The sequence below is a fragment of the Rana temporaria genome, chromosome 1 (assembly GCF_905171775.1).
Source record: "Rana temporaria chromosome 1, aRanTem1.1, whole genome shotgun sequence".
Lineage (NCBI taxonomy): Eukaryota > Metazoa > Chordata > Amphibia > Anura > Ranidae > Rana > Rana temporaria.
In genome coordinates this window covers 635,521,351-635,534,778 of record NC_053489.1, presented here as the reverse complement: position 1 = coordinate 635,534,778, position 13,428 = coordinate 635,521,351, and the positions used below count along the sequence as shown (strand labels likewise).

At 43.5% G+C, this 13,428-nt stretch overlaps 1 protein-coding gene across 1 annotated transcript in view; it reads left to right on the top strand.

Annotated features, from left to right (window-relative positions):
• Positions 1-10,757, top strand: part of LOC120943118 — an 89,559-nt gene extending 78,802 nt beyond the window's left edge. Inside the window, exons 9-11 of the mRNA XM_040356241.1 lie at positions 4,255-4,388; positions 7,725-7,944; positions 10,723-10,757. Coding sequence (XP_040212175.1) covers positions 4,255-4,388; positions 7,725-7,944; positions 10,723-10,757 — 389 coding nt within the window. The remainder of the gene's footprint in view (positions 1-4,254; positions 4,389-7,724; positions 7,945-10,722) is intronic.
• Positions 10,758-13,428: the final 2,671 nt, after the last annotated feature.

Below are 13,428 nucleotides of genomic sequence, written 5' to 3'. Positions count from 1 at the left end.
CAGCTGCTGACCGCACGGATTCCATCCGAAATGAGCGGACTTTTAAGTATGCATTTACCATCTTTAGGTCCAAAATTGGCCTGACATCTCCATTGGGCTTTAGGATGATGAATAGGTTGGAGTAGAAACCCAGCCCCTGTTCCAGGACTGGTACCTCTACTATTACTTCCTGGGAAAGTAGATGATCTAGAGCCGACCTTAATGCGGCTCCTTTCTCCAGATCGTTTGGAATCCTCGACTCCTGGAAATGAGGAGGAGGAAACCTTAGGAATTCTAGCTTGTAGCCTGTGGCCACGGAAGACCGTACCCACTCGTCGGGAATGCTGGCTTCCCAAATCTCCGAAAAGATTAGCAGCCTTCCCCCCACCTTCGTGGGTGGGGGCGCCCCTTCATGAGGTAGACTTGGGGGCTGGTTTTGCTGGCTTGCGAAACCACTGCCTCTTGCCCCTAACAGCCTGTCCTTGTGATCTGCTGTTGAAGCCGAAGTTTGTTCTTGCAGGAGGCCGTCGATACTGCTTGGCATTAGAGGGCCCCTGCCCAGGGGAGGACTGTCGTTTAAACGCAGGTCCCTGAACCCTCTTCTTAGTTGGCAAGAGAGTACTCTTGCCGCTTGAAATGGTCTGAATGTATTTATCTAAGTCCTCTCCGAAGAGCCGTCCTCCATGGAAGGGAAACCCTGCCAGGAGCTTCTTGCATGGGGGCTCAGCCTCCCAGCTTTTTAACCATAAGAGTCTTCTCATATGGATAAGGGATAATGATAAACGTGACGCTTGTTGGATAGAATCCTTGATTGCGTCTACCGTAAAACATATGGCCTTAGGGACATCCGAAAATTCTTCTGCCTGCTCGGCAGGAATAAGTTCAAGCATTTGCTTAAATTGATCCGATAAAGCTTGAGCGACTCCAATCGCAGCCACGGCTGGCTGTACTACTGCCCCTGCAGAAGTGAAGGAGTTCTTAAGTAGGGCTTCCAAGCGTCTATCAACTGGATCTTTGAAAACCTGTACGTTTTCTACAGGACATGTTAACGATTTGTTAACACATGAGATGGCTGCGTCTACTGCAGGAGAAGCCCATCTCTTGGAAAACTTTTCTTCCATAGGATATAAGACAGAAAATTTCTTAGGTGGAAAGAAAACCTTGTCTGGTTTGTTCCACTCTTGGAACAAGACTTCCTCCAATAGAGGATGGATCGGAAACACAGCACTGCTTTGAGGCGCCCTCAGTGAGCCCAAAGCTGAAACCGTCGATACCTGGAGATCTGGTACAGGCAGGTTGAATGCCTTATGGACCAAGTCCGTCAAGCCCTGAATCCACCAGCTCTCCCTCAGGGAGACTGCCCCAGACTCCTCTGTATCCGGATCTTCGATCCCTGAACCTACTTGGTCTCTGTCCAAGAGGTCCAATTCCCCAGAGGAAAGGACCTCCTCTTCCGAGGGTCCGCGCACGGGTGACGGAGATCTATTCCGCTTACTACCCCGCATGGCTGCGGCTATCATTTCTCCCATGCTTCTCCGCATCTCATTTAAAGAGGCGAGTAACACCTCCTCCGTGACCACCTTAGGGTTGGGTTGACTCGCGTCAGCTCTAGCCCCAGACCCCGATGGCCCAAAGGCTCCCTGTGGGGAAAGCAGCGGCATAGCTCTATCCGAGACCTCAGATTCTGCGGGGGAATCCCCACCTTTTGTACCCTCTGATCTTGATGCCATGGTACAATACCGAGGTACACCTGCTACTTATTGGTACCTGGGACTTATAATAGTTAAATGCCCAAACACCTGTTTGGGGAATAAAAAATGTTTCCTCTACCCTAGATGACACTTTTTTATTTTTTTTTTTCAAAGAAAAACTTTTCTTCTTTTTTTTTTTTTTTTTCAATCTAGGCAAGAAAAAACATTCTATCCCCCTGAGTAGTATTGCCAAAGAAAAGACTATGAGATGGAAAAGAAAACCAGCCTATTCCTAGGCTAAACCACAATCTTCTGAAGACTGTAGTATTCTTTCTGGCCACTGTGTGTCCTCACCGCCCCTTCCTTTAAACCACTGACCCGCCCTTCCCCCCCAGCTAAAACGGCGCCAAATGCGTCTATAACACGTGCACGCGCACCGCGCGCGCGCGCCCGCCGACGGGGGGGGGGGGGGTTGGGAGGAAGGGCCTCTCTGTTCCTGCAGCCGCAGGCCTGGAACACACGAGGAGGTCAGCGTTTTGCCTGCCTTGCAGGCATGAGGGAGAGGACTGGATAGAGCATCGCCTGGAGGCTTGCAGGTAAGCATAGCTCTCTGACACACACATACACTTGTACATAAAAGGCCCCACTCACAGCTTTTCCAACACTACCAGGGAGGTCACTTTTTATGGGGAAATATAACATATAGAGCCATCCTATCTTCATGATATGTGACTGGTTTGCCAGATGCAATGCATAACCTTAGGCATGTCCCCTGTGACCTCCCAGAAAAAACTTGCTAAGAGCCAAGCCCCGCAGGTTTTTCCCCTTACTTACCTGCTCCATGCCGCAGGACTTTGCCAAGCAAGAGGTCCAATCTTCCCCCATCTCCGTGGGGATGTCTAGACCTTCAGGCCCTGGGAACCTTCTTCTTCCATGAAGGATCCACTGTCCTGGGCCCATACAGCACCCTGGCAAACAGAAAACATTAGGCGCCCCAAAGGTTTTCTAAGTTCTGGGCCCAGGGTCCAGCTCTCTTAAAAAGAAAGCATTATGGGCTATACCCCAAGGGTTTGGGGTCCGGTTACTGACCACTTTAGCGCGCAGGCTTTTTTGGACAGAACCGGTAGCTCACCTAATCCCAAGGATGCGGAGGCAAGCTAAACCATGACTAACACCTAAGACACTGGCGTAAAAACTGAGGTACTCCTCCTATGGGAGGGGGTTATATAGGGAGGGGCATTTCCTGTTTGAAGATTGCCAGTGTCTACACCTGAAGGTACTCCATATAACCCATATAGTAATGAATGCCGCTCTGTGTCCCGTGATGTAACGATAAAGAAAAGAGGGTATCGGCTCCCAGGCACCCCCCCCCCCCCAAAAAATGACATGCCAAATGTTTTTGGGTTTTTGTTGCCTGTCTCTGGATTCATTCTGTATAAACCCCATTTACAACCACACTCTATCTACCCTTTAGCCCACTGCATATCCACTAACCTACCCAAGGGTTACATTCTAGCTTGAAAAACTTTTTTTTATGAGATTATTATGTGGAATGCTTTGCTGGAAAATAGTCTATGTCCATAACACCGCTCTGGTCTAAAACATAAGTAAAATAGTCAAAATATTCAGTGAGATTAATCTAACATAATCTTTCCTCTGTAAAGCCATGCTGCTTTGGGTCCAGCAAGTTGTATGTTTTAAAAATGGACATGATGAATCCAGAAAATGCAGTGCAACAAAAAGCAGTTTAAATTGCGCAATTAAATTCAATGGAATTTTGCTGACCAATGTTCTAAACACATATGCCACAGTTCTTGTACACACACAATTGGGGAAATCAGTAAAACATCTGCACCACGTTTCTGCTGCTAATCCCCCTTGTTAAGGTATTGCACTAAATTTATGAAGCACATGCAGCACTTCTGGCTCTGACAGTGACTGCAACAAATTCCTAAATGCATAATTTTTACATTATTTCGCATTGAATGTGCCAAAATCAATTGTGTGGCATTTAATGCGACAATTTTTTTTTAAAAAATACTGACACGCATCTAACAAAAGAGGGGCTAATTAAGACCAACTCTCTTTTGGCGTGCAGAGATAAACTGGCACAGACAGATTTTTCCAAAGTGTCTTGTGTGCATTCTAAAAGCGGCGCAGCATGCGCCAAATTCAATGACAATTTCTAGACAGGTACTGTACTTGGATTTGGTGCTTGCTGCACCACTTTTAGATGATACGAGAGACTCTTTCGCAAAATCTGCCTGAGCCAGTCTTTATAAATCGCAGGGAATTTGATTTAATAACTGTGCCACAAACAGACGTCTAAAGGACACTTACATTACTTGGCACAGTTTATAACCTTAATAATATAGTCAGTGATGTCTTAACAATCAGCAGCTATTGAGATAATTGAGAAAAAAAAATGCCTGGTTTGCTAGCCAGTGAGAAGATTTGAGCCCAAAACTAATGTATACGTGGGAAGCTCTACCACATGCAGATAAAAAATAGTATTTTCCTAATAAATCTGGCTGTTATGTTATTTTCCTAATATAGCTATTTTTTTATTTTTTTATTTCTTTAGCTGGCTCCTCAGTAACTACACACAGCAACAATGGAAGACCCATACCAGAATGCTCCAAAAAAAGGGAGAGAATAGTCAATATACAGTCAAACACATTTCCTGGTAAACTATCAGCAGAGGAAAGCAATGTAAAGGTAATCTATGTTGATTTGGAATGAGTACATAAATGTGAATTATACTGTGTGTGCTCTATGTATTCATAAAATAACGCATATAGATTATATATAAAAATACATATGCTGTACACAGTGAAAAGTTTCAGGTTTAAAAGTTTACTTAACCACTTAAGCCCCAGACCAATATGCTGCTAAATGCCCAAAGGCGTTTTTACAATTCGGCACTGCGTCGCTTTAACAGACAATTGCGCGCTCGTGCGACTTGGCTCCCAAACAAAATTTGCGTCCTTTTTTCCCCACAAATAAAGCTTTCTTTTGGTGGTATTTGATCACCTCTGCGGTCTTTATTTTTTGCGCTATAAACAAAAATAGAGCGACAATTTTGAAAAAAATTCAATATTTTTAACTTTTTGCTGTAATAAATATCCCCCAAAAACATATATAAAATTATTTTTTTCCCTCAGTTTAGGCCGATACGTATTCTTCTACCTATTTTTGGTAAAAAAAATCGCAATAAGCGTTTATCGATTGGTTTGCACAAAATTTATAGCGTTTACAAAATAGGGGATATTTTTATTGCATTTTTATTAATTTTTTTTTTTTTACTACTATTGGCGGCGATCAGCGATTTTTTTCGTGACTGCGACATTATGGCGGACACTTCGGACAATTTTGACACATTTTTGGGACCATTGTCATTTTCACAGCAAAAAATGCATTTAAATTGCATTGTTTATTGTGAAAATGACAGTTGCAGTTTGTGAGTTAACCACAGGGGGCGCTGAACGTGTTAGGCTTCACCTAGTGTGTGTTTACAACAGTAGGGGGGTGTGGCTGTAGGACTGACGTCATCGATTGTGTCTCCCCTATAAAGGGGATGACACGATCGATGCGCCGCCACAGTGAAGCACGGGGAAGCTGTGTTTACATACGGCTCTCCCCGTTCTTCAGCTCCGGGGAGCGATCGCGACGGAGCGGCTATAAATGAATAGCCCTGCCGTCGTCCCGGATCGCTCCCCGAGGGAATCCGCCCGCCGCACGCAGCGGGGGGAGGTCCCGATCGGACCCCCACCCGCTAGAAGGCAAGGGCGTATATATACGCCCTTCTGCCTGTCCGTGCCATTTTGCGGACAGAAATAATTGTGCGGCGGGCGTTAAGTGGTTAATAAAACAAAAACAAAATAGTGAATAGGCAGACTTTTTAATGCAGAAGAGATATAGGGGTTGATTTACTAAAGGCAAATGTGACTGTGCACTTTGCAAAGTGCAGTTGAACTCTGCAAGTGCGGTTGCTCCATAGCTTAGTAAATGAGCTAAAGCTTCACTTTGCAAAGAATACCCAATCACGTGCAAGGAAAAAAAAAAAAAAAAAAAACAGCATTTGTGCTTGCACATAATTGGATGATGGAAGTCAGCAGAGCTTCTGCTCATTTACTAAGATCTGGAGCAATTGCACTTGCAGAGGGAAACTGCAAAGTGCACAGTCTATTTGCCTTTTGTAAATCAACCCCACACTGTCTGCTTTGCATTAAAGCATTCTTACCTGCTTGTTAACAATATACAATGAGCATGAGGAGCTCAGTGTACAATTTCCGCATCTGCTGAGATGAATGAACATCATCTTGGACGGAATCAAAATGGCCAACGTTCAGAACCAAGAAGGAGGCCAACCGATGATGTCAGCATCACTGGAGTAGAGGGGAGTATAGTTCCTCTTTAACCTATCCTGAAAACATTGCATCTGTTAGAAATCCGCTCATTTAGCAATACAGTACAGTATACAATAAAACTAGATTTGGAAAGTTCTTTATAACACATAATCTTGTGCTTTGCAACTTACCTGTGTGTAAGGAAGACTGCAGTAGATTCAAGAGGGAGGGTGAGGTTGAAAACATTGAACTGTTTTGTCTACATGTTTAAAAGCACAGATTCAAGGATATTCATAAGAAAAGAGAACCATAATTAGAATTTAGCCAGCTGGGCAGCCGGATGCAGAACACAAATGTTATAATGCAGATATTCCCTAAAGGAAGTATACCCTTTGAGTCAGGACCTACCAAGCAAAATACAAATATCAAAAATGAATACAACAAGCAGATTGTTATCATTCTGTCTGCTTTTTACTTTTTGCTATAAAACAATTCTATACTGTTTTGTGCCTGTAGCTGAAAATGAAGGCTGCCATAGACAATGTGCGCATTTACAGTGAAGAGTTCCATTAATCATTTGTTGAGAAAAACCTGGATGACTATTTCCCTTGGGTATAACCAGGGCTGGACTGGGACAAAAATGTGGCCCTGGACTTCATCCAGACCGGCCCACTTTAATTCAATAAAATGCTGCCCCCACCCCCCCGAAAAATCACGCCCACCAAAAGGCCCCTACATCCATTATTGTATATCATGAGAGGGTGAGAGAGAGAGAGGGGGGGGGGTGAGTGTAAGAAAAAGAGAGTGAGTGTAAAAGAGAGGGGGTGAGTGTAGGACCACTGTGGCGTTTCTTTAGGCGCTTTTGGGCTAAAAATAGCGCCTGTAAAGCGACTGAAAAACACGTCCGCTGCAGTCCCAGTGTAAAAGCCTGAGTGCTTTCACACTGGGGCTCTGCCAGGGTTTTACAAAAAGTCCTCCAAGCAGCATCTCCGTTTTAAAAAAAACAGCCCACTGAGCCATCGGCCCACCGGGAAACTCCCTGTAGTCCCTATGGCCAGTCCATCCCTGGGTATAACATACATGGCATCTTGTAACATTTTTATCAGGGTTCCAAACAAGATGGTAGTAATTACTCTTAATCAGTTTGAGGCTGGGTTCACACTACTACACTACTTTCATCCTACTTTGCTCTGTGTTCAATGTTTCCCTATGAGAGCGTCTTGTAGCGTCCTACACAAGTCGGTCCGACTTTGAAAATGCTCCCTGTACTACTTTTGGTCCTACATTGATCCTACTTCAGGCCCATTGAATATCATTGAAGTCGGACCAAAGTAGTATCCTGTTCATGAAAGTAGGATGGATGTAGGACCAATGTAGGATAAATGTAGGACCAATGTAGCAGAGCAAAGTAGGATGAAAGTAGTGTAGTAGTGTGAACCCAGCCTTATTGCTTTCCTTTGATTAAAAGACAATGCTTTCAGGTGTGATGATAGAATCTGTACAATTTATAGTAGGTACTCAAAATCACACAATCAGTGCAACAAAACATGTTGCTAGAATTTACCAGTGATGGTCAACAAGAAAAAACGGTGGTGCCAGTGATGGTTCTCCTTTACCACCCCATTGAGACTTTTAATAAATATTTACTGTTAATCTAATTGATACTCTAAAAGTCATCTCAGGGTCTTGCGACCTATGTCAGCAGGAAGAAGATGCCGATACAACCATGGCTTCCAGAGAAATTATAGATGTACATCACCTTAAAGACTTATTAAAACAACAGTCAGAGCTATTCGATCCAACACAAATATCATATACAGACAATATGAGAAAAAAACAAATCTGGGAAGACACCTGTGAAGACATAGATCCACAAACCACCCTGGAATGGAAAAATGTTGCAGAAGAAGAAAAAGAAACCCAAAGTAAGTACATTATGTGTTTTAAATTAACAGTTTTGATAAAAACACAAGAATACATATCATTGCATATATCAGGCTCAAAAATAAGAATTACCGTATTTATCAGCGTATAACGCGCACTTTTTTCCCCTGAAAATATGGGGAAAATCACGGGTGCGCGTTATACGCCGATACTGTACCTGTGTGTACCTCGGCTCGGAGGGGAAGGAGGGGGACGAGTGCCGATGAGCGCCGCAGGAAATTATCGCGCCGTCTCTCCTGTTTACTCAGCACACGTCACACACACATTCCCGCTTCCGCCACCGGCATTGGACCAGTGTTCTATCAATCACAGAAGCTGGTCCATTGCCGATGGCGGAGGCGGGACTGTGTGTGTGTGTGACTGCCGCCGAATGAACAGGAAATGACGGCTCGGCTCGGATGACGGCTCGGCGATTCCCACGAGAGAAGGTGAGGCTGCATTTGGGCATAGGCTGTATTTGGGCACAGGCTGCATTTGGGCACAGGCTGTATTTGGGCACAGGCTGCATTTGAGCATAGGCTGTATTTGGGCACAGACTGTATTTGGGCACAGGCTGTATTTGGGCACAGGCTGTATTTGGGCACAGGCTGCATTTGGGGATAGGCTGTATTTGGGCACATGCTGTATTTGGGCACAGGCTGCATTTGGGCACAGGCTGCATTTTGGCATAGGCTGCATTTGGGCACAGGCTGCATTTGGGCACAGGCTGCATTTTTGGCACAGGCTGCATTTGGGCACAGGCTAGGCTGCATTGAGGCTGCAGATGAACCACAAAATTAAAAACATTTTTTTCCCTGAAACTGCCCTCTGAAATTGGGGTGCGCGTTATACGCCGGTGCTCGTTATACGCCGATAAATACGGTATTTGCTTTTAAAAAATAAAACATGTAAAGTTTAGCTAAAGGCAAAACTTGTTTTTCTTTTGCTTATGCTGCGTACACACGATAGGTTAGTCTGATGAAAACAGTCTGATGGACTGTTTTCATCAGACCAAACCGATCGTGTGTGGGCCCCATCGGTTATTTATCCATAGGTTAAAAAAATAGGAACTTGTTTTAAAATTATCTGATGGATAAAAAACCTATAGAAAAAAACGATCGTCTGTGGGTACGTCCATCGGTTAAAAATCCATGCATGCTCAGAATCAAGTCGACGCATGCTTGGAAGCATTGAACTTCATTTTTATTCAGCACCACGTCGTTGTGTTTTATGTCACCCCATTCTGACACGATAGTTTTTTTAACTGATGGTGTGTAGGCGCGACTGATCATCAGTCAGCTTCATCGGATAACTGATGGAAAAATCCATCGGACCGTTTTCATCAGACTAACCTATCGTGTATACAGGGCATTAGAGTAAGCAAGGGTTATAACCCCCATCAGTTTTTTTTCCCATTGGGGAGATTTTCGTTCACTTCCTGTCCCATAGCCAATCAGGAAGTGAGAGGAAATCCCTTCAAAGTGAGGGAATCCTGGTGTGTCACTAGGGTCATCAGAACTAGTGTCCCCATTTGAAGATTTAACCTCCCTGGCGGTGTTCCCGAGTCTGACTCGGGGTGGAATTTTGTGGCTGCGATCGGTAACCCCGAATCAGACTCGGGCTCGCCTCGCAGCATCCATAGGCTTGGTTTACTTACCTTGTCCCTGGATCCAGCGATGCCACCGCGCTGTGTGAGCGAGCGGGACCTCGCTCGATTCACACAGTGTCTCTGTGTGCTGCCGATCTCCGTTCCATGCGACGTTACAACACACGGGAGCGGAGAACGGCGCCAAATTCAAAAACATAAACAAACACATTACATACAGTATACTGTAATCTTATAGATTACAGTACTGTATGTAAAAAATACACACCCCCTTGTCCCTAGTGGTCTGCCCAGTGCCCTACCTGTTCTTTTATATAATAAAAACTGTTTTTTCTGCCTGCAAACTGTAGATTGTCCATAGCAACCAAAAGTGTCCCTTTATGTCAAAAATGGTTTTAGAGCAGCTAGAAAACAGCGATAATAAATTATAATCACTTGCAGAATTGTGCGATAGCGATTTGTGGGGAAATTCGTCATAAAAAAATAAAAGTAATGACAGCGACAATTCTGCAACTGAGCAAATTTCAGTGATTTTGAGTTGATTACATTATTGAATAATTTTTATTATAATTATATTATTATTTGTTATAATTATTTATAATTATTTATTATATTATAATTTATAATTTTGTTTTTAAAAAAATTTCATACCCGGGATGCCTACTAGACTCTTGTTTGGTCAGATTTAAGTGAGTTATTCCTAAGAATTGCAGGCCTACAATATAAAACGCCAAATTTCCTTGCAAATAATGGTACCGCTTTCAGCACTTTTTTCTGAAAGAATCATACCGCCAGGAAGGTTAACCTCTGTTAGTGTGTTGATGTCAACCCAAATTTGGGATTTCTTTTATTTTCACTAACGTTGATAATAGTACAGGACAAATAGAGAGGTTGAATCTCCCTAGCAGGGGCACAGGCAGCATTGGAAGATGACAGGTTTCTAATCCCTCTCCACTCTATCCAAAACAAAAACAAAAAGTGAAGGTCTAGTCACTAGTATTGTATGTTCCCTATAACTAATCTTCTCCCATTATTGACTTACCATGCCTTGTTCTGCACTGTGTCCCCAATAATGAACTTATGAAAAGTGAGTTGATGGGGGAAATATTAAGAAAGCAAGAGAGGTGGACAAAGCAATAATTTACCCAATTAATTAAACAGTTCTCTGGTACAGCTTCCTCTCCAGCAAGCCTTGGAGCTGCACAGTAGCGACATTCCTAACTGTCATTACAGTGTTTAGAAAGACACACCAATTGGATTGAAAATACTTGACTGATTGCACCAAAAAAAAAACTGTTCAAAGGTTCGCCTCAGAAATGTAAAATTAAGTATTTAGGGGAAAACAATTATTTTAAACAGTGCAATATTGAGAGTAAAAGGTTGGCCAGAACTACAGAGGAAAAAATGTGTGGGGAGCATATTTTAGATGATTGCAATATGAGGAAACGGGATGGCCAGGCAGTGGGGAAATATACTATAGACTATCATTGGAGTGGCAGCTCTGAATTGACTGGGTCTGCAGACGTTGCACTCATAATGCCGGCACCAAGCAGCAGTTTTAATACATTTGGATATCTATATGAGGTAGGCTTTTACAGCTAATTAAGTTGCATAGAATAGCAAAAAAATCAAATTTCTTTATGGGAAAATTGTTGTTGAAATTCATGGTCTAGTGCAGGGGTGCCCAACCAGTGGCCCACGGAGCCCTCTGATGTGGCCTGCGACCTCCTGCTCTGGGATGGAATAGAATAGAAAAATGTTATTAAATTTACGTTTATTACTAAAATCACAGTGTATATATGGGCATATCTGTTCTGCAGTGGTTACTGGGCTGTTTTCAAACTGATCAGCAGGTGCAGAGCAGTTCACTGAGCCATAGACTTCTGTTATTACCTGCAAGGTTGGTGAGCTTTCTGAAAGTGCTGTAATCCTGCAGAATATAAAAGAAGTCTATTGCAAAGTGCAGGAGCCAAGGGTACACTGCTTTTCCCCCACGGTGCAAGTAAACCACAGCACATCAGTGTGAAAGGGGGGTCCGACCAATTGGACCCTCCATTCACCTCTAAGTAGTGCCAGAAATACACCGAATTGTGTCCTACCTTCAATCCGATAAAAAAAAAGGAGTATAGCAAAGCAGACACGGACATGCCATCCACCCGCTCTGCTCATTGTGGCCCGCGACCGGTTACTAAGTCGCTTAAGTGGCACTCGCTCTTCAAAAGGTTGAGTCTTTTTATAAGTTTAACTGTCAAAATTGCTGACACAAGTAGAGAAAAAGGCAGCCTGTCATAGAAAAAATATCAAAGAGCTTGTCAAAGTAAGCACTGATAGTGGAAAGTTTCTAGGACTGCAAGTGACCTGGGTTATATGAGGAAATAAGAGAGCACTCTGCAGCAAGATGTGGGCATTGCCAAAATTAGAGTCTGTCAATGTCCCCCAGTCAGTGAAACAGGCACCAGTTGCTAAAATATGAATGGGATTTTTTTGGAGACAGTCGTGAGAAGTAACATTATTCTCATTATTGTCTGTGTTGTGAGAGAAAATTAGGCACGCCAAGTGAGTTTGTCTGCCCCAGGCTTTTGTAGTGACCTGGAAAGACTTGTTTGATAGATAAATAGATAGATAGCAAATAGAGTTGAGTAATGCTGGTGCCTTTTAAATGTGTGCCTGATCTGATGATCAAGATATTTTTTAATGAATTTGTAAAGACATTGAGTAAAGCTTCTGAGCATGCAGATGATTTAGTGCCTATTGACTCCAGTGGCACTAACAAAGAATCTGTGCAGTTAGTTGTGAAGTAAGTGTTGGTTGTGGGGGAGAAAATACGGGTTAAGAAATAAAGTGTGTGACAGTAATACAAAGGTAATTTTACTGAGAGAGGACAATGTGCCTCTCTTGTGTAGTGACTGAGCCAAATAAGACTGGATTCCCTAAGAAAGGTGGTGGAAGTCTCCTGAGATGGGCAGTGAGGCTATGGAATGAAAGCTAGTCCATGTCTGCAGAAGGATGGGATTGAGTCCCAGATACCATCCTTTAGACAACCCTATACATCCTTTAAAGAACCCTAAGAACATAGCTTGGGCACACTGGCTAAATGTAGAGCCCTGAAACTTTCAGCATGGTGAGACAGGTCATAGTTTTGAAGATGTAAGTGTAATGTTCCCCTCTGCTTCACGTATGGACATCCAAGCTCAACATTGCTCAATAATCCCTTCCTGAAATGGGCTTGCCGCCACATGTGCCTCATGCACTGCATACCTGGCTAAGGTGGTCTGCCGAGTGGAACAGCATGATGTTGCACTGCTGCCTTCCCACAGGTAGCTCCGTGCACATATTTTCTGGTGAGTGGAAGTGGGACAAGCTATTGTATCCTTATTGTGCACCTCCTGGCAGTAACACATGCATCAGCAGAGTTTGCATTAGAGGTAGGCGCAGTAAGATGTAGAACCAACACATAAGCAGATCTCCACACCAATTTAAACAGTTACCAAGCAGAGAAGGGTGCTCTGGAAGAATGGGTGAAAGATGGGTAGGGACAGAAATGGTGCCAACTGTGGTCCAAGGACATCAAGCCAGGAATAAAGGAAATATTTCCTGGGTGCTGGTAGTTAACAGTTCCCTTTGCTGTTAATATGGCTTAATATACCACTGACTGCTACTGGTGGTTCTACCTGACGTGATTGTAGCCGTATTAGTGCAATTGTGACAGAGAAAACTGAGTACTGTCCGTGATACTTTTTTTATTTGCACTAACATACTGTAAGTGTAAGCTTTGTGGGCAAGTAGGTAAAAAAAGACAGCTTAGCAGACAGAGTCACCTGGAAAAACTTGTATGAATAATATCTTTATATTCTGTGGGGCCCAAGAGTCTGCTCCCAAT